This window comes from Leptonotus elevatus, chromosome 13, assembly GCF_054856555.1.
Source record: "Leptonotus elevatus isolate MCC_2025b chromosome 13, RoL_Lele_1.0, whole genome shotgun sequence".
Lineage (NCBI taxonomy): Eukaryota > Metazoa > Chordata > Actinopteri > Syngnathiformes > Syngnathidae > Leptonotus > Leptonotus elevatus.
Window position 1 is genome coordinate 4,850,452 of NC_141251.1, and position 23,068 is coordinate 4,873,519.

A 23,068-nucleotide genomic window follows, 5' to 3' on the forward strand; every position below is an offset into this window, starting at 1 on the left:
GGGAAAAAGAAGAAGAAAAAAAAGGACGACTTTCAGGCAAAAGGGGCCGACCCGAGAAGCCGCCGTCATCAACTCCTGCGTACGAATCGAGCTCGGCGTTTTGAGACGTACGGAAAAAAATGTCACCAAATGTCTGACAAGACTCAAAACAAACAAACATATGCTCGCGTATGGAAAGTATTTTACGCAAGATCGCCACAAAGATCCATCATTGCCATGTTTTGCTGTGCTATAAATGAACAATAAAATATAACATAACAACGTAGATTATATATGAATGTTGAAAAATTTCCAATCAAAGCAATAGGAGGTCAAGTTTTGATATCTTGTAATAGGATCCCAGGCACCAATAAAACAAAAACAAACTGTTCAACCAAATGTGATCCGCTAGCTTAATGCTATCATATAATGCAAAACACTACAGACGGGCTAACAGAAATTAGCATAGACGTTACGGTAATTCTAAACCTTAAAACTACTGCTAAACATTATCCACGCACAACTGTCAGACAGAAACCTCCTATGTCTATATTTTTTTATCAATGTCTTATTTTTCACAAATCGACACTCTTGGTCAGTCTTCTTGTGTTATTTTTTGTTTTTTTACAAATTTTTCACCAATCTAAAAAGCTTGCAATGTCAACATGTTTTGGAGAGATGAGGATTCCGGCCGATGCAGCGATATATGACGATTATTGTAGTTGAGTTGGGGACCTTCTTTGCCTCTTTCTCGCATTGTTAATTATGCGGCATCTCTTCCTCCTGGCATGTTGTGGCACTGTCATACTGCACTGAAGTAATGCTGCAATTATTTTAGTAATTAATTAATTAATCTTTTAAGAATTGATGAAAGATATAAAAAACATTTTAATTTCCATTCCTTTATTCAAAATTAATTAATTATGGTTCGTTTACTGGTTTGGTCTGCAATGTGTTAGAAAATGAAAAAAACATTTTTTGATTTTTGTTTTCAAGTAAATGCAAATATTTTTATTTTTATTTAACAAACATAATCACTCCACAGAAAATTGGGGAATATTTGGACAATTTTATATTAAATTAAATATTATATATAAAAAAGAATTAGAGCTGTCAAACGATTAAATTTCTTAATCAGATTAATCAGGTCGTAAAATTGTGATTAATCACGATTAATCGCTTAATTAAAAAAGCTTTTTATCAGCATTTTTTGCCTGCCAAATTTAAAGAGCACCTGTTATATGTTAATTCTTTCGACATTTAATGTTATGAGGACGTCTTGAAAATTTTTTGATCCACTGCACACACTCATCCTCCTCTTTCTAATCAGTTAATTACTTGCATAATTTAAAATGGGGGGTAAAAATTAGCCCGATAGTTTGACATGAACAAATATTCTGAATGTCATACACAAACATTTATTAAATACTTTACTTTAATGCTTTTAATTGCTCAAACACAACCTGCGCTACCTTTAAACGTAACCATCTGCTATCACGACAAAGGATAATCTGTGGCCAAAATTAACGGGATCCTTTTTTTTTTGTGATGAATTAATTAGTTAATGCTTTAACTTTGTCAGCACTAAAAAAATAATCTAAACGATTAATCAGTGACCAAAAAGAATTAACAATACGATGCGCGATGAGTTGTCGATGAATCGATCACAGTAATCGTTGCACCTCGACTCTGAATTCTGACTTGCAAGTAAAATTCGCATGAATTGGGTGCGAACGACGAAATGTGATAACGAGCGTCCAATTCGTTGTTGTTGTTTTTCTTTTCTTTGTCGTCTCACGACAGACAGACCATGGAAAAACCTCCTTGGTGGAGGTAATAACTCGCTGTAAGCCTTTCTTATTCCCCTCATGCAATGCGTGTTGCTTTTGGCCCCGCCGTCCGTCCCATCAGCCGAGCTCTGGCCTTGTTTCTGTCAGCAGTGAAAGTGAGGGAAGGAAGGAAGAAAAAGAACGAGGGGGGAAAGAGAAGTGGGTGGCAGGGAAGAGGGGGGGGGTGTTTGGTGGTGTGGGGGGGGGGGCGTCTCCATGGACAGATGGACTGCTCTTTCTCAACACATGTGGAACCATGTTTCGTGTTTCACTGCCGTCAAGCCGGGGCCCAACCCGCGGTTCTGTTGGCCCGCGTGCACACCTCGCTTCCTTCTCTTTAGCGCACGTGCACGCAAACATTCCTTGTGCGCACACATGTTAAAGTCATCACCCCTGCTCAGCGCTAGTAAAACACAACACCCCCGGCTCCTCTGCTGTTGTCAAGTCTTGCCATTAGCTGATGCCACTGGGGAATCCTACCCCAGTGAGGTGGGCGTCCCCGGGGAGCGCCAGGCACCGCGTTTACGTGCAGCCGCCACTCATGCGAACCCAAACATGTGAGCGTAATTTGGAAGAAGAAGAGGAAGAGGAGGGAAAAAAATCCTTTTTACGCCGCCCGTCTTTTGTGCGCGTCTTGACATTTACAAACTGCGATAAAACTGACACGAGGGAGGAGGGAATAGAAAACAGGGCGAGGATAATTTGAGGTAATGTTTTGCTTAGCGAAACACTATTACCCAATCCCGCGTGTTGGAGCGCTGGGACGGAGGTTCTGGCTGGCGGAGAGAGAGCGAAAGGGGTCTGGGTTTCATTTTTCGCCGAGCGGCGAGCCAACGGCGGCGCGCCAAGTACATCTTTTCGCTCTCAACACTTCCTGCTCTCTCTCCTCTGGCGCGAGAGGAGACGGGCTTCGCTCAGACGTCACGCCGACCTCCGCCGCCCTTAACGCTTGGCTCGGCGTTTCTCGGCCGTCCCATCGGAGCCTGCTGCGGTTCATCGTTAGCTATGTTTTTAAAAGCTTATGGGGTTTTTATTGTATCATTTCTGTGATGCCCTCGCATGTGGGAAAGGAGAGCCACACATTGAGCACACTCATGCTGGAGCTGCCGTCGGCCACAGCTCACACCCAGACTCTCACGTGCTCGCCGATGTCACATACCGGCCCACTAGGCCCCGCCTCGAGCAGGTTTCCTATTGAGTCACTACCGGCCGTATTTTTAGGTATCAGGTACTTGTGGAGGCTGCCGATACCAGCCACTGATGCTTAAAGGGGGGGGATATTAAGTCCTCCTCTGCAGCAGGTGGCGCTATACGGCAGCTGTTTGACGCACTGTGTCAGTAAGAAAGATTTTGTTCACAATGTTTTGTCATTGTGATAAATGAAATTTCATGTATCAAAAAGTACTAGAAGTATTGTCTCGATACTCTGTATCGGTGAGTGCTCAAAGGGTGAATACTCATATTGGTATCGGTCTGGGGGAAAAAAGTGGTATCACATCCCTCGTATTTTCTATACATTTTATACTTGAAATTATTTTTGGGTGTTTATAATGTGCTTAAAATAGTAAGTTTACTTTTTCTTTTTTTTATTAAATTGTTTAAAATGGTAACTGAAAAAAAGTTTTTTTTTTTAATTATTTTTATTTTGTAGGTATTTGTTTTAATTATTTTCGTATTTTAATGTATCTACATTTTTTTCTGATTGCTTTGCATTCATTGTTGAAACTTTTTAAAATAAGTATTTTTTTGATTATTAAAATGTTTTGTTTATTTGATTGTATTTGTTTTGAGCTGCTAAGTGCCATGAATTAAGACCTACATTTATTTTTAAATAAAAAAATTGTGAATCACTTTTTCATTTATTTATTTTTATTTTGCAGGTTTTTGTTTATTTTGTAATGTCAAATGACAATAAAGTTACACATCCTTAAACTTTCATTTTTAAAACATATATATATATATATATATATATATATATATATATATATAATTTTTTTTAATCCTTTTTTTTTTTAGGAAAATTCACACTTATGGACAGTTGAGTTTTCAATGCCTGTTTTTGGAATGTGGGCAGAATTCCACACAAACATCGTGGAGAAAATGCCAACTAGATAGAGATTGTGAGATTCGAACCCAGAACCGCGGAAGTGTAATGCTCACATGCTAGCATAGCGGATGTGTTGATTAGTGGAGGTGCACGCAGGTGTGTAAATATAGAAAGAAGGCACCTGCAGCAATCCCAACAACACGAACCCTTTCCTCTTTTATGATTTTCATTAGGGAGGCAGCAGATTATCACCGGCGACTGAGTGCCATCTTAATTGCCTCCGTGCAGATGCGGTGCAAAAAAAAAAAAAAAAAGTCATTTGGCCGCTTCATAAACAGAGCGGCCGTCGCAGGTTATCAAGACGCCGGCCGCAAACACGCCCTCCTCTCCATCGCGCAATTAAAAAGGTTTTAGAAATCCTCTTTTGACAGAGCTCGGCTTAGCCAAAAATGTAAATGACATTAAAGGAGACAATGAATTTAATTTTGTTTAATGTCCCCTTTCGCTGATTCTCATTTACATCACATTTCCACATAAAGGCCTGACCTTATAAATACTGGCATTTGTTCAGCTTTTGGAGGTAATCACGCTTTTGCAAAAACCAGATGGGGAGCGCGCAAATTTCACCAGATTTGCGCCTGCGCGAGGCCGACGCTGAGGTGGGGGCTGCCGCGCATCCCGGCGGCCCGACCAAACGCCCGCCCGCCTTTTGTTTCCGGTAAACAACTTGACAACAAGTCAAGTGCACTCTGGGAAATGACCTCGTAGGTGTTGCGCAAATGAACGATAACGCAAAGTCATTTGGAAAATACGGGCTGGCTAATGAGGGACATAACGGGGGAGGGGGGGGTGCGGGGGGCTAAGCAAAATGTACATTAGGCCAAAATGTAATTGCATTAACACAAGAACAGGTGTGCTGAGGCTTTTATAAATGAGCTAAATGAATAAAAGCCTCCCGCCGCCGCCGCACGCTCGCGTGCGCGCGTGCTTGTGTGTGCGCGCGTGTGCTGACCAAAAAGAAGACAAGGGGAGAAAATAACAAGTCAATGTCATGAATTATTCAGCGGCTGGGCTGCTCTCCAGAGGTCGTTGCTCTTTGACCTTTGTGACAGGAAGTGAAAGGGAGTGCCGCGGTGGCCGGAATGAAAGGAGGCAGCGTGGGTTTGGATTCCGGGGTGTTGTCGGAACGGGCGGACCTTAACGTCATCTGGATTCCCCCCACAAAAAAAAAACACCCAAGGAAAATAGCTATATATTTGTGCGTGTGTGTGTGTATTTTTTGGTTCATGCAGAAAAATAAGCAGGCTAAGTGTTCATATAGCTAATGAAATAAACAACATCCTGTATACAATTTATATATAAAAATAGTGTAATGCCCTCGCATGTGGGCAAGGAGAGCCACAGTCATCGTTGCACTTGCAACCATTTAATAAACAGGACAAGCATTCCAGTTTTATTTATATTAGTTTACCATGTTTTTATACAAGTTGCTGTAGCTCAGGATTAATTTTTTAATGTACAATTATTTCATTTCATTTATTTATTTTTTCTTTTCTTAATTGCGTTCTGAAATATACGGAGGAGGATTAGGGCCAGTAAAAAGAAAAAAAGGGTTGGCAGGATTCTCACTTCATACTTTAATCTCAGAATTCTGATTTACTTTAATCTCAGAATTCTGACTTTAAAGTGAGAATTCTGAATTTGTGACGTCGAGCTATGAATTGTGGCGGGAAGTCAGAAAGTCAAAAATTTAAGTCGGAATTCTCACTTTAAAGCCAGAATTCTGAGAATAAAGTGAAAATTCTCACTTTAAAGCCAGAATTCTGTGATTGAAGTCAGAATTCTCACTTGAAAGTCACAATTCTGACTTTAAAGTCAAAATGTCAGAATCATGCCAACCTTTTTTCTTCTTCTCTTCACTGGCCCTAATCCTCTTCCGTAGTACGGAACCGTAGAAATCTACTGTCGGAAAGTGGTGTGTAAAAAAAAATCATCATATATCATCATATATATCATTTTGATATATTTTTTTGTAGAGACCAATGAATAGTACGCTATTAGTTTGCCCCGCCCCCCTTCTTCCGAGCGCATATTTCTTGAAGGTGAACTTTGAACCGGGACGCCGGGAATGAGTCATTTTCTCTCGTCTTTCGGCGGCGCGCTGTTGTCTTATTACAAAATCCATGCGTGAGCCACAACAATGTGTCTAATCTTTCACACGCGAGGAGACAAAGTCAATATGCGAGCGAGCGAGGACGGCTAGCAAGCGCGCCCCAGTCGCGGCAAATTGAGTTATGCGCGCCATGCTCGGCGCGCACTGTAGACTGGCGACGCATCTAATCACATATTGGCTATCTCATCACTATCATTCTAAAGACTCAAATTACCCACTGAATAAAGCTACACCCCCACTTACTTTAAGGCACCATTAACTTAGAAATGTGACATCTGCGGGGCTCTGCTAAATCCGCTTGCCATTATTGCTCAACTGCGTTTGTGGATAAAAGTATGCAGCCGAAGCGTTCTTTGCGATTTGGTTTTGTCCTCAATATTTGCGATTTAATACCCCATTAGTTTTTTCACCGTCCTCTTCCTATGTGGTTTTTTTTTAACAAATACAAGCAGGTAAACGTATTGGATTTTTTTTTTTATGCATCAATGATTACGAGTTACTATAAAATAAAGGCAAGTGACGCAATATGAAAGCCAGCCACTTTATCTATTGTTCGCTTACTAAACACTTTGACCCACATTATTTTTAAGTGTTCACTTTTTAAGTACTGAAAATATCAAGACACTAAATAAGTCAGACTTAACACCGATCTTAGATCGGCCGATATTTTTGCATTTCATGCGAAATCGGTGATCGGCTGCAAAGTCTTCATTTGACCGTTCGATCAATGACGTCATTGATCGGCTCCACGAAATAAGAAATTAAATGCTATATTCAATGTTTAGCCTTGTTGTTTTTTTCTCCATGCATTACAATTGATGTCAATTATATGTGGGTTTTTCGCTATTCATGGGCGGGGCCAGTCCCTGTCCTTCGCGAATGGCGGCGGTTGACTGTAGAGTGAAAGTTGTCCGAATGGATATCATGCTGCATCTTCTGATCAAATGGATTATCTTTTCTTTTTCTTTTTTTTTTTACTCTGTGATCATCTGAAAAATCCTGATCATGTAAAGTCTAATAGAAATCAATAAAATATTCATATAGAGAAAAAAGGCCTATTGACTGAAATTAAGGTTTTTTTCCCTCCCCAAAATGTCGCTTGAAAATAGCATTTTATTACTTTGCGATGTCAATTTGAATTCCCGAACAAAAATGACTTAATTCCACGCTAGTGCCGCGACTTAGAGCATTTGATTTTTTTTTTTTTTTTAATGCACGAGAAAATGGGGGCACGATGGAAACTATTCGTTTTTCCCCGAAGACATAAAAAGTCACAAATCCACCAAAAAACGCGACTTGCCTTCATGTGAAAATGCGTATGAATAATGCAAAGGCATCAAATTTAACTGTTGAAATATTTAAAGAGCAAGCAGTGCTGAAACTATGGGACAGCTGTTGGGTCTCTATATCTAACCAACTTGTTTTTTTTTTTTTTAAGAGAATCCTTCCTCTTGTGTCGAAAAAAATTTTTTGTATCAGAACTCCAAGGGAAAATAGGGTAAACAGATGTCTGGCCTGACCGCAGGAAAATAGGACACATTCGGAATGATAAGTTTCCCAAACTCTGTCGGACATGCCAGATCCATGGGAACGCCAGTTAATGTCTCGCTAGATGCCAGCTAGCAGCACACGCCTCCCCTTCCCCTCCTCCCCCTCCCCTCCCCTCCCCTCCCCTCTCCCCTCCCCTTCCCTCCGCCCCCGCGTTACCATCTGGGAAAATGTTACAGTGCGTGAACGGCATCAATGATACAGTCCAAGGAGCCTGTTCTCACGAGAATTTACTCGGATTTTGTACGGGGGGAAAAATAGCGAGCGACTGAGGAGAAAAGTGACATTTTCTGGGTTACTTGCAAACATGTTATGGAACTAATGCGCCCCCAACTTCAACCTCAAAACCGCAAAATTAGTTGGATTTGGTACTTTGACTTACAAAACCCCCACAAATCAAAGCGGTGACATCATTGTAACCACCTGACTGCATATTACCATCAATATGACGTACCCCCCCCGCCCCTAACTTTTTTTTTTATGGCTCATGCATGTGCCCTTATTCTAACCCCCAACTGCTTCTAACTATAAATACAGGAACATAAAAGTAAGATTTGGTGCAAAAGGTAAACACACTGTAATTAGTAGAAAAGTAAACTCCCACCACTTTGATCATGACAATTACAACATACTAGGATTTTGTACCAAAAAAAAAATGATGATCTGTATTTACTTAGTGGATTATTGACATTTTCTGAATGACTTGCAGACCCCCAAATATTTTTATGAGTCACGTTATGGAACAGATGTGCCCTCATTGTAAGCCGCTAACGACATCGAACGAGAAATATGACGCCATTATTAGTGAGATTTTGCACAAAAGGTTTAATTAGTAGATTATTGACATTTCCCGAATGACTTGCAAGACCCCCAAATATTTTTATGACTCGTTATGGAACAGATGTGACCTGACTGTAACCCCCCCCCGTAACGACATAAAACTATAAATATCACAAAGTGTGCCAATAGTAGCATTTTATACAAAAAGTAACAAAACAAAGTTGCCCAACTATTAACCTCTTTCCCGCTTTGATAACCGAGAAGTTGCTAAACATATATATACAAGTTCAACTCCAAAATGTTATGACTGACTTTTTGTGACCTAACTCTTAACTCCTGTCCTGATCAGTTTTTTTTAACATTGCATCGTCATAGAGCATAAGCCATTTTCAACACTTTGATTGGTCAATAATTTGATGTGAAATTTGCCAAATTGCGACATAGGAGGTTCCAGCCCAATCGCCACCAGTAGATTAACTCGCGTCCCGCAATCATTTGATGATATGACAAAACATATCGTTAGGATTTTGTACCAAAAAGTATAAAGTCGACTTTTATAGGCTCATTGCGGCTCAAAAAATGTTTTGCCACATCCGTGACCCCATTTTGAAAATTTGGCCAAAATAGTCTAATTTTAAAAAAAAAGAAAAAGTAATGCACAGTAGTTAGTAGTTAAGCAGCATTTTGTGGTTTACTTCCATGAATGAATTCTAACTCAAAGTTCACATCGAAGTGGATAGTATGATTTTGGACTAAAATGTATAAACTAGTAGAAAAAGTGACAATTTACGGACTGAAGCATTTGTAACACGTGACGGCCACTATGTACTGTGGCCACCATTGTTTCCTTCAACTTTTAATGGCGGCCCTGTTTCTGGAAAATCATCCAGTTCGAACTCAGTTCAGGTGCTTAACTTAACTGTACTACCCCCCCCCCCCCCCCTCAATTCCCAGCGGAGCCGGCGTGTTTCCAAAGGTCGGGTTTCCGCGGCGTAATTGTACACAGACGCGGCTGATTCAGGCTGTCGGACCTCAGCGGCCGAAACCTTGCGTCAGTCAAGTGGATTGGAAGTAATCAGGCGGCCGCGCAGGTGCCTCGTAATGGCGTGCGTGCGAGGGCGACACATGTAACACAAATGGCAGTAAAACACGGCAGTTTGGAGCAGCCGTGGCGAATAATTTAACACACCGGTGTAAAAAGGAAAAAGAAAAAATAACCCAGTCCCGCTTGGGCTGTTTTTTTATTTATTTTTTATTTTTTTTTACGAGCGAGCCTCCCCCGGTCACTGGGAACCTGCGAGGGTCCGCGAGGGCGCGCTGACAGGCTCATAGTTACGACATGGAGACAATGGGAGGGTCTAATGAGGAACATATGCTTTTGTGTTTCAACAGAGCCGCTCATTGTGCGGGGAAAGGGATACTCCACTCCCATTCAGCGCGGCCACAATGAAAACCCGAGCCCTTCCCTGAGCCGGTTGAGCTTACAATATCCACCCCCCGCCTCCCGTTGCTTTTCTCTTTCCAGCTCCTTCTCGTTGCTTGACTTTTTAATTCTTCCTCCTCCCCTCGCGTTCGTCCCGCCTCGCGTTGCGCTTAAGTTACACGTTTTGTCCGTTCCGATTGCGGAACAATGCGCGCGCGAAACTCTTGAATGACACAAAGCGGAGATGAAAGGGGGGGGCCGTCGCCTGCTTTTTTTTTTTTTTTTTTTTTTTTGCCAAGAGCGCGTCGCATGCGGCATCCCCTCTGCCTGTCTGCCTGTCTGTGTCCTTGTGTGAGAGTGAGTTTGCCCTGCAGACAGCAGTAGCTGTGGTAATCCATCCCGGCTCCCAGGGCAGCCGGCTCCTACTTCCCCATGCATGAGAAGCGGCTGGAAGTGGAGTGGCAGCAACAACTGCTCAGCCCTATTTGATTACTAATAAGAGAGTTGTCCCCTCTGTCAGATAGCAGCCATTCGCCGCTAAGCAAACAGTGATTCCGCCTAGTCAAACATTAGCATTGCTGTCTCTCCCTACGACGTGGTGAGAGTTACATTGAGATGCCCCCCCCCCCCTACCCCCGCCCTCTTTTCCCCCCCTCTCTGCCTCACCTCCTCGAGTCGCATAAGACTCTGGTTCACGTGACTTGTAAATGTATTTGAGCATTAAAATAAGTCATTGCAAATGTAAAATGGATAGGAAAATACTGTACGTATTGTGGTGTTGTGTCTTTAAGAGGCGGGGCCTAGTCGGGTGGCGTGAGTGTCTGGGTGAGGGCAATTTTTTTTTTTTTAAGTCTTAAGTCGAATTTTGATATTTGGCAGAATAAAATTTGGATAACCGATTATTCATAATAATTTTTTTAAAGTACCTATAATGAATAAAATATTACCTACCACAATAAACATATGAATTACAGGTAGAACATTTTAATTTTTTGGAAGGGGTGTTCAAAGGTCATTATCTCTGTCTCATATCGTAATGTGTAAAAAAAATAAAATAATTAAATGGCTTAAAATCTGACATTTTTTGCTGATTTTAAAAGAACAAATATTAGCCGTTGTAGGGCAGTGGCTCTCCTTTCCTACATCAGAAGGCATCAGAGTACGCTTACTTCAAAAAAAAATCTTAAGAAATTGGTCGCTTGGGGGTGGAAAATTGCACTACAGGGCGAACAATGAACTATTAAACGCTGTCGATTTTGAGCCGTAACAGAGGTCGGGTCACGACCTGTGTTGAAAGCAGTTGTTGCTGTCTGACAAATATTTTGCACTAATGTCATGGAATTGTCACTCCGGTCCAGAAACTTTTTGAGGGATGTTCTGAATACGGCCGTGCCTTGAGATAAGACAACATCCATCCATGTTCATTTGACATTGGTTTTGTTGCAGTGGAAGGACATCATCAATTGGTGGCAGTAGTGGGCCAAGCGCCAATACACACCATAGAAGAAGAAGAAGAAGAAGAAAGTGCAATACATGAGGCACAGTCTGGTATGTACTCACTTATATGGAGAGAAAATATTATTGTTGTTGGGTTTTTTATACAGTACGATACTGTTGAGTGCAACATATTTATTTAAAAAAAAAAAATTAAAAAAAAAAAATAAACTTTTTTATTATTTATTTTTGGGGCGGGGGGGGGGGGGGCTGGACTGGATATCTCAAGCCACCACTGATGTGGCAATTTTACTGGGTGTACAAAAGAGAATTAAGAATCTGAAGGAAATGTAAAATAACATGCTGAGTTACATTGAGAGACCCCCCCCCCCCCCCACTCCGCTCCACACACACACACGCCTCTTCCCTCCCCTCCTCAATGTGCACAACACATATTCAGCATGACTTATCCACGGCGGGGGGGGAGAGCGATGCGTTTGTTCGCCCACTTTGGCTGGGAAAGGGAAGGTCACAGATATGTGGCGGCTTCGCTCCAGGTGCGAGCAACACGAGAAAAAGAGATACACAACAGCAGAGAGAGCACAGACCTCCCCTAAGGTGAAAAAAAAAAAACAACAACAACAACCTAATTTTGGATCAAATTTTACACATTCTGCTTAGATTCATGCATGAATCACAAATGAAGGGAAATCGCTTGTACAGTACTGTATTGTGCAAAAAAAAAGTCTAATCGTGGCATTCACAACGGTTCGATTAACCCTGCTGCTAGGATAAGGCTCAAATTGGCCCATTTTAGTGGGTCAGTTTGTGAAATTTATTGTTTATTGGGAACTTAAATAATTACTTTCATCAATTGATCAATTTTAGCAGTTAAAAGTGTACATTTGTAAAGCGGAGTTCGTCAGATAGAGGCAATAATGTGTATTGGAGTGTTTTCACTTTTGGATAATCAAACGTGCCCCGGGTCAGATTGACCCATTTCAAAAGTCAAAAGTAGTTTTTGGTATGAAGCATAAGTAGAATGGACATTTACAATGGGAAAGGTTCTTTTCACATCGCGTTTGGAAGTTGACTTAACGATAAAATATCAGCAAGATTTAGTCAATATTTTCATTTTTGGATGATTAAACAAAACTGAACCATTTTAGCTGTTAAAGGTATTTTTTCCACACCATGAACTATAATCAACACATACGATAACACATTTTTACATATTTGTAAGTTTAGTTAACAAGTCGATATAAACAATATTTACGAGTTTCTGACACTTTTGGATATTGCTACAGGTCAACTTGACTTGTCAGTGCCAATTATTATCAACATATATGTTTGTTTGTTTTGCTGTATACATTTGGAAGTTTGGTTAGTAATTACATACAAAAAATTTATTGGGATATATAGTTTCTGAAATGTTTGGAGAATTAAATATGCCTGAAGATGAATTGGGGAGTTTTATAAGGTAACATTTTGTGTACGTAACAAAAGATAACAATTAACAATAAGATGTAAGCAATATATTAATTGATTCATTAAAAATGACCCCAAATTGACCTGTTTAAAAGCAGTTAATAATGATATTTTGATTTTTGAAACACTTTTGCATAAATAATCATGGCCCGGGTCAAATTGACCCGGTAACATTGTTGTCCTGTGAAATAAACATACCAGGAGGGTTAAATGTCACATTAAATGTTCCACATTGAAGCCCATTGAATATCTTTTCCTTTTTTTTTTCTTTTTTTTATTGCCGCTATATAGTCGACTTTTTTTTTGTCACCATCCCGCACTGTACAAACGCAAACCAGCACCTTTATCTTGCCAGATGAATAATAAGTCTGGCGTGGGACGTCTCGCTCCCTGGCAAACCAAAAAAGCCGCTTTGGTGGAGGTAACGTCTGACGGCGCGATCGACGAAAGGGCGCGCGCCAGCCAAGTAAACACCAAGTTGCCCAAGCTAATTAGCTGTATTCCCAGTGTGATCCTCTAGTGATTGAACCACCTGCGACTGAACAAACCCGCCCCTCCCCCCCCACCACCATCCAGGTGGTTGACCGCCCCCTCGGCGCACAGGTAGCTGGGAAAGACCCCCCTCAGCCACTCCCACGCCCCCCCCCTCCACCCTCGCTCGGAAGATCCGAGTCAGCCCGAGCGGGCGCCGTCTGGCGGCGCCGAGGGAGGGGAAGGAAGCTCGTTTGTTCGCCGGGTCTCATCCCATCAGCCGTTTAGTCGCTCGTTTGACCCTCCCCCCCCAATGAGAGAAGGCGAGCAGGGGGTTCTTACCTGTCGATGATCACCGGGTCCGAAGGGGTCTCGTTCCTGTTCCCGCAGCTTTTCTTGTCGCAACATCGGCTGTCGGGACACACACGGTACGGGTCAGAATGATTGAGCAACATGGCAAGACCTCCGCCAAGGCACAATAATTTGCTTTGCATGAGCACCAAATTGTTAAAAAAAAAAAATATTAAAATCGAGTGCTACTTTTCCAGAATGAAACAAAATCCGCTTTTTAACACACTTTAAACTTTTTCAAACACATATTTGAAAACAGCAAACAAATTGCAATTGTAAAATTGGGGGGCTCATGCTTGAGCTTTTGAGAGGCGGAGCTAGTGTGCGTGAGTGTCCGAGTGAGAGCTGTGATCGACAGCAGCTTCTGCATAAGTGTGATTGTTGTCTTTGTGCTCACCTAGTGTTCAATTTAGGCAAAAAAAAAGTGCACTGTGGCTCTTCTTTCCCACATTCGAGGGCATTACAGTACACTCTAAAAACAGTTGGGTCAAATATGGGCCGATCCTCTACTTGGGTCGATTTGACCCAACTTTGAGTCAAGAAATGGGTCTTTCAGCATAAAACAACTCATAAATATTGGTCACATCCTTTACTTGGGTCAAAATGACCCACTTTTTTGACCCATAAAGTGGATTGGTCCATTTTTGACCCATAGTTGGGTTACTATTGACCCAACTGTTTTTAGAGTGTAAGATACTGTAAAAAAAATAATAATAATAATTATAATAAATTGCTTGGGAAAAATAATATACAGCTATGTAGTGTGAAACCACCGTCCAGTTTGTGTTGAAAGACTACAAAGACTACAATGCAAACACATAATTTTGCAAAATCTCTGTATCAAAGGGTTTATTTGGAAATGGAGGAAATTAAGAAATAAGTGTAATAAATAATTTGCACCAAGATTTTGATGTTGCCACACCTTTACAATATTTTTTTTTTTAACACACATTATTGTTCCATCAACTACGAACCAGATGCTGTTCACGACCTTGCAAAGGTTATTCCGCAATACCGGGACCAGTTTGTGAAATTTGAATCATTCCGTTTGTGTGTTTGTGTTGTCGTACAAATATTTTGCAAGCTGTGTAAAAGTGCTGCTAGTTACAGAAATATCCCGCCTCCACATTCTAGAGCTGCGGTCACCAAGTGAGAGCTACTGATTATTGCAAAGGCCTACCAGTTTCATACACACTTCTGAAATAACAAATTTGCTAAATTCCCTTAAAATGATATGTTAACACTAATTATGTTCATGATTCCTCACAATAGTTATCAGTAATAATTTAACAAGATACCGGTAAATATCAATATGCTACATTGAATTTCTATTAATGTATTGTATCCAAATATAATATTTCAAAAATACAAAAAAAATTAGCAATGTATGCAAATATAATATTGGCATACATTGATAGAAATATATTGTATTTTTTGAAATATTCACATTTTCATGATGGTCACTTCACTGGTGTGAGCTATTTTTAGAACAGGCCTGCGGGCTACTCATGTGGTCCTTAGGGGCACCACGTTGGTGACCCCTAGTAAATCCTGTGTTGCGGCTCTTTTTGCAGGATCTCTGTGTGAAAGAAGCTATCAAGAAATTTTGAGAAAACTAAAAAAAAAAATATATATGATTTTTACTGCCCCCGAGATTACGGAAATGAATAACTTGTCGAAAGTATTGGGGCTAGTAGGAAATAGAATTTTTTTTTTTTTTACATATTTTAAAATGATCTTCGACCCCCACCACACTTGTGGAAAAGTCTTTTTGTCCTGCCCAAGCCCAGCGTGCGTTTATCAAGTGGCTAGCATGCATGAAGCTAGCTTGACTGCTTGCATTGATGCTGATAGATAAAAAAAAAAAATGTGGAAAAACAACATGTTGTGTTGTTTGGCTTATAGCGTTGCAGGGGAGGGGATGCATGGGTGTGTGGGGGGGGGGGGGGCGTGTGTGGGGGGGGGGGGGAAGCAGGGGAGTCACTTTTCACAGCTTCAGCTTTTGTTTACCTCTAATTGCCAAGCTGCTATTTCTGAGGGAGATGCAAGGTGCCACCCTCAACCAATATTTCTGCGAGGCATTTATCAATTATGACCTCAAAAACACTAATCTATCTTCCACCACATGTTTCAGACACAAACACCAACCAACCAACCCCCCCCCCCCCCCTCCCTCCTCTACCACGCCAATCCAGAGCTTGCAGCTAGCTGACTTTCACATCCTTTGATTTGTACATGAATTGAAAGAAAAAAAAACTGAAATAAACAAATTCATCATCCGGGCTTCCATTTGAAATGAAAACTCCTGAGAATCAGATTGATTTACGCCATATGGTGCAGGAAGCCAAACAAAGATTTGTGCAAAGATACTGTCTGTCGAGCTCACTCATCTTAAAAAAAGAAAAAGACAAAAAAAAAAAGTCTGATTTACAGCAGCAATAATCGAGCTAACTTATTATCATCATTTCCGGAGAACAAAAAAAAAGAAAAAGTGATCTATGACTTAAGAAAAAAAGAGAGCGAGAGGTGACTGCAAGTTCTGTAATGAAAAGCCAAACACTTTTTTGGGACTAAAAGATCTTTTTAAGCACTTTCTGTACTTGACGCTGCACGACTAAAATGCAAAATGGTGCCTTAAAAAGACAATCATGCTCATTTTTGAGATGTTTTTAAATTATTATTATTATGATCATGGCATTGTAGTAGCCCCAATAACGCGCACACACATTGCTCAAATAAGTGTCACTCAAAAGTCAGCATTTATCTGCCTAACTTCACTTGTGACTGCATATTCATCAAAACAATAATGATCAATTTCATGCCTGCAGCGACACCACCGGTCCTAATATCAAAATATCCCATAAAGATTATGAGAGCAAATGCAAATTAAGCATAATCCTCTTTTTTGTGGCCATTCTTTTGTATTGTTCAAGTGTCATTGCTGATATTTTTTTTTTAATCCCAGCAGCCGTGGTGATGAAGCCGCGCATATCGCGACAACCAGTAGCCCCCCCTTCTCAAAATCCGCCCTCACTCGCAAACAATGCACTTGTGCACCACACACTTGACTAGTATCTTTTTTGCACTAGCTACTCGTAATGCAACTTTCTCCGTCCGAGCAAATGTTTTTTGTTTTTTTTTGAAGAATGATAACGATAAAGCAATGCAATGTGTAATAGTGGCTCCAAAATAATTCTAAACAACTCACAGGATGATTTAATACACATCCACAGACACAAATAATGAGCATATAGTCAATAAGTGTCCATCAAAAGTGAGCATTAATATCATCGCTAACCGCTTCAAACTATAATAATAAACATACAGTTACAGTCAACGTCAATCAAAAAAAATGGCAGCTTTGTAAATTCTATTGGAGCACCCTGTGCTGTATATAACAGTAACTTCCCCGTCGGGTGGTATTCCCGGCCATATTGTTATTAATAGCAATAATTATGTGTGGCCAGAATATTAGGGACAGCTCTCAGCATTGAATCGATACGCGCCGTGAACAACTCTCACTGCTCGCCTATCGACACACGACTTGCAAACGACAATAACAAAACATGTTCAATCAAGTCCACATCTCGCTCGTGCGGATCGTCGTTATTATATTCGTGACCGCATAATTCAAAAGCAAATACACGCCGTAATAGGGTCACCAAAGTATTAGGAATAACTCATTCAAGAAAGCCACGTACAGTCAAGTGACAAAAACTCCCAACAGATCAGAAACGGCATTTATATGCACTGGACAGTACATTGGTGAGAATTGTGGTTCTTACGGTTAATAATAACAAAAATATGAACACTGGGTAAATCATCAAAGACAGCCAAAATATTAGGAACAACTCTCAGCGTGATGCAAATCCTTTCCGCAAACGACAACAAAGTATGACATCAAAAAGTCAGCATGACTTTGTCATCTAACTATTGATATTAATAACAATAATGATCAATCAATGCAAATCATAATATTAGGAACGTCTGTCAGCCTCATGCAAATACACTTCTTTACACACACACGCACACACAAATTCTTAAATTAAGTGACAATTAAAAGGTTATTGGAGGATCCATCACTAATCAATCAATTGAGCACTGTGACGTTCGTAGCAACAATAATGTGCAAGCAATATTAGTCCATAGGCAGGCAAAATATTAGAAACTGCTATAAGAAACAATATTGTCATGTAACTACTCTCAACTGGATCATTTGTCATATAGTTATTAAAACCACAATATGGGCAGCCAAAAATATAGGAACAGCAATATACGCTTCAGTCGTCATGTATTGGATTTCTGGCCATATATGCTTATTAATATCAGCAAGCAAAATATTAGGAACAGCTCTCATGCAATGTATTTGTACGACCAATAGAAATTACAATAATTAACATGATCCTTTAATGACATTACTGCCATATATAGTTTTTTTTTTTTTTTTATCAATTAAAAGAAAGCAAATTATTAGAAACAGCTGGTGATGAAGTGCATTTCTATTACCAATGCAAATTCCAGCCCTTTGCTGTAATATAACGACTCTCAAATGGATTACTGGTCAAAAGTATAGTTCTTTAAAATAGCAAACAAAATATTAGGAACAGCTCTCAGTGCGATGCAGTGTCATAAACCTATTGTAAAATGTGCACCTCTCGCACAGCGTCAATTATTTTTATTTTTTTTATTTTTTAGGAGCACGTGTCGAATCTGTAGTGTGCCTAATGTTCTGTCCACGCAGGATATTCCGAGTGTGACAAACAAAGTGATGGATGCGCGTGCAAATTGAGTGTGAGTGATGAGTTTACGCAAGGGGGGGAGGCAAGGGGGGGGGGCAAAAAGAGCATATGATGCATGCGCTTTTCAAATTGAAACAATACAACAATAATAATAAAAAGGGGGGGGGGGTGTAACCCACGACTAGTATCCGAATTCAATGCTTGCAGAGCTGCAGTCACACGCTTGGGGGGGTGAATCAAGGAGGGGGGGGGTGGTGGTGGGGGGGGGGGCGACAATAACAACAAAAGGCGTTTGGGTATCGGTGACAGCGCAACGTGAGACGCGAATGCGCGCGCAAATTGCTCAAAGGTTCGCTAAACGTCGCTGACAGCTCCGATCAAGTGTCCCAAAAAAGAAATCATACAAAATATATCTTCGCTACATTACAGCGCGCATGCGGGGTTATCCTTCAAAACTTCGCACCCACTCTTCGTTGTGTATGTTTGAGTCACACGTCACACGAGACGACATTTTAGAAATTAAATATAATAATAATAAAAACAAGTCGTCGTCTTACCTGCACATGATTTCATGAGTCAGAAGAACTCTGCACATTTCCGGATTCTTGTCTTGGCCCTCATAAATGATGGCCTTTGGAAATAAAAATGAAAATGTCAACATTAGAAATACATCATAAAGGAATATGCAGTCATCATTTTCAGCACGCCATTATTATTTTAAAAATCACATTCAACATTTTACTATCAATTGTTTATGTATGAAATTATTTCTAATATAAGACTAACACATAAAATGTATTTTTTTTCTCTTTTTAAGCTTATTGATAAAATTCCAAATACTAATAATTCCAATGTGTATTGTTTTCCCTCCCATTTAATCCACTTAAGACGGACAGACTGACAGGGGTGTGTGTGTGTGTGTGTGTGTGTGGTGGTGGTGGTGGGGAGGGAGAGGGGGGGTGTATTTTCGCTCCAATAGAAGTGTCATCAATATGCTTATAATCTGGGGATATTTGGGGGAAAGTGTTAATGGGCAATCTGTTGTTTATTTTTGAGCCGCTAACAATGATCTTTTCTGTGGATAAAACGCGCGCGCGCTTGCGAGTGAGCGAGCCGAGCGGCTGTCTGGCGGTGCACGCTCGAGTAATTTTTGAGCATTGGCTGAAACAGATGGCGTGGAGCGATCACTTCTGCCGCCCTCCCTCCAGCCCTCCTCCTCCTCCTCAGCCTCCTCAGCCTCCGGTTTCTAAGGAGACTCATCCCTCCTTACTCTACACCGCAACACTTTGCAATGAAAAAAGTATAGCGATCGTAAATAAAAAAATATTTTTAAAAAGTAGCGATCGGAATAAATCGAATTGATAATCAGAGTTATCGTCATATTTTTGGGGTGTTTTAATTTTATTTTTAAAGTGGTGGGGAAATATAATCAAAAGTGATATTTTATTTTATTTTATTTTAACATTTTTTCCTTATAGGCCGACGATCCCTATTGCTTGAGATTGATGTGGCCATTTTGCAGCCGAGGAAACCGAAATCCATAAATTGCTTGTTCTGCGTCATTGACTCGGATCATTGGCGGAGGAATGTGAGTGTGTGTGTGTGTGTGTGTGTGTGGTGTGTGTGAACGCCGTCAAGTCACGGCTTTATTTCTTCAATTAAAAATAATAATAATGAAATAAAATAATTAAAATAGAAACATAATAATTTGGCTTCGCAGGCCAAATAGACGGCGTGCATTTTATGTGTGTATTTCGATTTCTCCTTAAAAAAAAAAAAAAAAAGACAGCAGGTGATGAATATAACATGCATGGTCTGCATTTATTTTTCCTCTTTCTTTTTTTTTTCCTGAGATGGGTTTCACCTCTCAACCTGGGTGAGAAAAGGGATCATATGGAGCAGACGTCCTCTTTAAATTTTTAATGCTGGACAAAGTGAGTCTCGCAGGCTTTCCGCTTCTCACGTTACGTCTTAAATTGAGTCTTTTTATTATTATTATTATTATTATTATTATTTTGTTGGTGGTAGCGTTTGTTTGTTTTTCTCCCACGCATGCACGTGCGTGTGTTTTTACACCCCCATGCAACTTACCTGTTTCGTCATGGAATCGATTAGCCGAATGTAAAGATCCTGTTCTGTCCTGACGCCTGGATCAACACAGGGAAATTGATTTTATTATTATTATTATTATTATTTAATACATATATAGTATTATTAGAAATATCATGTCAGGTGGTGTTGAGTCTACTCACCGTTACTGTACAATAATTGTAGTTTGTAATGTATCCCATTGTTGGTTTTTTCACTGGTTGGCTCCTGCAAGGGAGAAATCAATAAAGCAATAGACAAAAAAACAAAAGTGGATAAAAATTAATATTTTTTAAGGGGGCATCTCTTACTTTGTCTTTCTCCACAAAGTCGACAAAAGCCGTCCTCTCGATTTCCACAGGCTGCCCCTGTCTGTCGTACAAGGCCAGCACGAAGTGGAAGAAATTGGACTTCCTGAGGTTGGACGGGGGCTGCTTCTCGTAGTGCGCCCGGGCCAGGCCGACTCCACTGCGGGGTGAACAACAAGGACACACGGGGGGGTCGCTCTGGTTCTCGCCTTCCATCTCGGCATTTGGATTCTTAGGAGTCCAATTGCCGAGATGGAAGCCGAGATGGAAGTTCGACTCAGGATTTTTTTTAAGGCGTTGAGGGGGGGGTCACAATGATGACCCTCGGTACCTTTGCGCGGCCGTGCCGGCGTCCACGACGCCGGCCGTGTGCATCCACGAGCGCACAGAGTTGAGCCCGCCGAGCGGTTCCTCCTTCATGGTCGTGCCGCCCCGCGGTATCGTCTCCTGAATCCCAAACATCGAGCTTCCTGCGTGGGGTGGGAAAGATTACAAAAAAAAAAAAAAAAAAAAGGTAGCGGTGGTGGGAGTGGGGGGGAATCAGGGTCCACGCCACGCGTGTCGGCTTATCCGTCCAAAAGTCCACGCAGGTCCGCTCTCCCTCTTCTCACCGTCCGCTGTGAACAATTCTCAAAAGTGCTCGAGCGGGTTAAGAGAGATATCCACACACGCGAGCGAGAGAAAAAAAAGAAGCAATATTATTGTTTTGTTTTTAGCGTGGAGGAATAAAAAAAAAGGACTGTTCGTAGGTGATGCTGCTCTCAAAGTGGACACATCCCCGAAGCACCCGGCGTCCAAAACCTTTAGGACTTGACGAGGGGAAAAAAATAGAAAAGCCCCACTCGTGGCGTTGAGGAAAAAAAAAAAAGGTAGCCTCTTCTTGTTCTTCTCCAAACACTGCTCGCCAGTGGAAGGAAGGTGTTCCACGCTACACGCGAGATGTGGAAGTGGTGGCGCTGGTGGAGGAGAAGAGGGGCCCCGTTCGCGTTCGCGTCGCGTCGGCGTGGTGGTGGCGTGGCGCACGCTGGATGGGAACATGCAAAACTAAGCCCTCTTTCCCCGAGGACTGCACTCTTTCCCGGGAGCCAAAACTCTAAACCCACGGGAGAGGAGCCGTCACGGGATGACGCGGGCGAAGGGGCGGGGCTTTGCCCATATACGGAGGCGTGACGCTTCCTGTTTCCAAAGCGCGGAGCGGAGAGAGAATTTCGACTCGTCCACTTTTCACCACCTCTTCCATTTGTAGGCCCCTCCACATGTGGTGAGTTTTTTTTATTTTTTTTTATTTTTTATTTTTATTTTAATCACATGGAACGAGGGGGAAAAAATAATACATTAAAAATGAACAAAATGTAAATTTCATGTAATCATTCAGTTTGCAAATCCTAATCGTGTTAAAATGACACTTCCATATAATATCTTCTTTTATTACACGCAAGTGCCGGAAAATCAGTAATAATAAGACACATCTTCATCTTTTTTTTTTTTTTTTTTTTTTTTTTTGAGGAACTGTCTTGCATGCTTCTCGGTCCGAGCAGTTCGCTTCATTAGTGGTGAAAAGGAGGATGAGGAGGAGTAGAAGGAGGAGGAGGAGGAGGGACGCCTGCTCCATCCTGAGCAATCTATCTAGCCGGTGCTGAGGGTTAATAGCTGCTGCCAAAGATAAGTGAATTATAAGCTGTTGCTTTCACCTCCGCGCAAATCTATTGCCAAATTGAGCTTTTCGCGCACGTGCTAAAATCATAAAAAAAGAGCGCGCGCAAATTGACGATATTTTGCGCTTATTAAGAAGTTAACCTTGCTTTTTTTTTTTAATCTGTTTTGTTTTGTTTTTAAAGGCAAATCCTCTTTAGGGATCAGATACTGTTGAGTGGAGAGAAGCCGCCATCCGCACACGCGCACGCACGCGCGCGCGCGAATACACAATGTGTCGGTATAACGACGGCGTCTTTTTAAAGCGTATTTGACAACAAATGCAGCTGGCCCGGCTCGTTGTGGACATATTAGCGGTGGAAATGAATGCAAATCTGTGTGCTGCAGCCATCTGGACGTGCAGAGACGGAAAGAGGGGCATCAGCTGAGCCCCCTTTACTGGGGTGGTCTTCACATGCGAAAATTCAAGGCAAGAAAAATGTGCTTATTATTAATATGTTAGTGGAAAGATGCACAAAAAAACTCTGTCTCCCACTCCCGTCTTGTATTGACCTCCACTGATATCAAATCAAACTCCCAATGAGGGCTTCCGGTGTGCACCCCCCCCCCTTTCCAGCCCCCCACACCCCCTTCTGTCTTTGTGTGTGTGTGTTGAATTTACGGGGCGAGGCCCTTCATGATCTCCCCCAAATTTGCATGTAAATGGCCGACATCAGCCTCCACGCGTGCCAGGGGCCAGCGGGCCTCCCAGATGTCA

The 23,068-nt window shown here is 41.3% G+C and overlaps 1 protein-coding gene across 4 annotated transcripts in view; it reads right to left on the minus strand.

Annotated features, from left to right (window-relative positions):
* Positions 1-21,739, minus strand: part of LOC147163550 (transcription factor COE3) — a 94,248-nt gene extending 72,509 nt beyond the window's left edge. For 3 of the 4 annotated variants that reach the window (XM_086092449.1, XM_086092447.1, XM_086092448.1), the window contains exons 1-6: positions 20,990-21,738; positions 20,662-20,818; positions 20,515-20,578; positions 20,354-20,409; positions 18,820-18,893; positions 13,515-13,583 (exon numbers count right to left, since the gene is read on the minus strand). In XM_086092449.1, the coding sequence (XP_085948575.1) occupies positions 13,515-13,583; positions 18,820-18,893; positions 20,354-20,409; positions 20,515-20,578; positions 20,662-20,818; positions 20,990-21,120 (551 nt within the window). In that variant the 5' untranslated portion in view covers positions 21,121-21,738. Of the gene's footprint in view, positions 1-13,514; positions 13,584-18,819; positions 18,894-20,353; positions 20,410-20,514; positions 20,579-20,661; positions 20,819-20,989 lie in introns of all 4 variants that reach the window. The other variant, XM_086092446.1, reaches the window with a different exon arrangement.
* Positions 21,740-23,068: the final 1,329 nt, after the last annotated feature.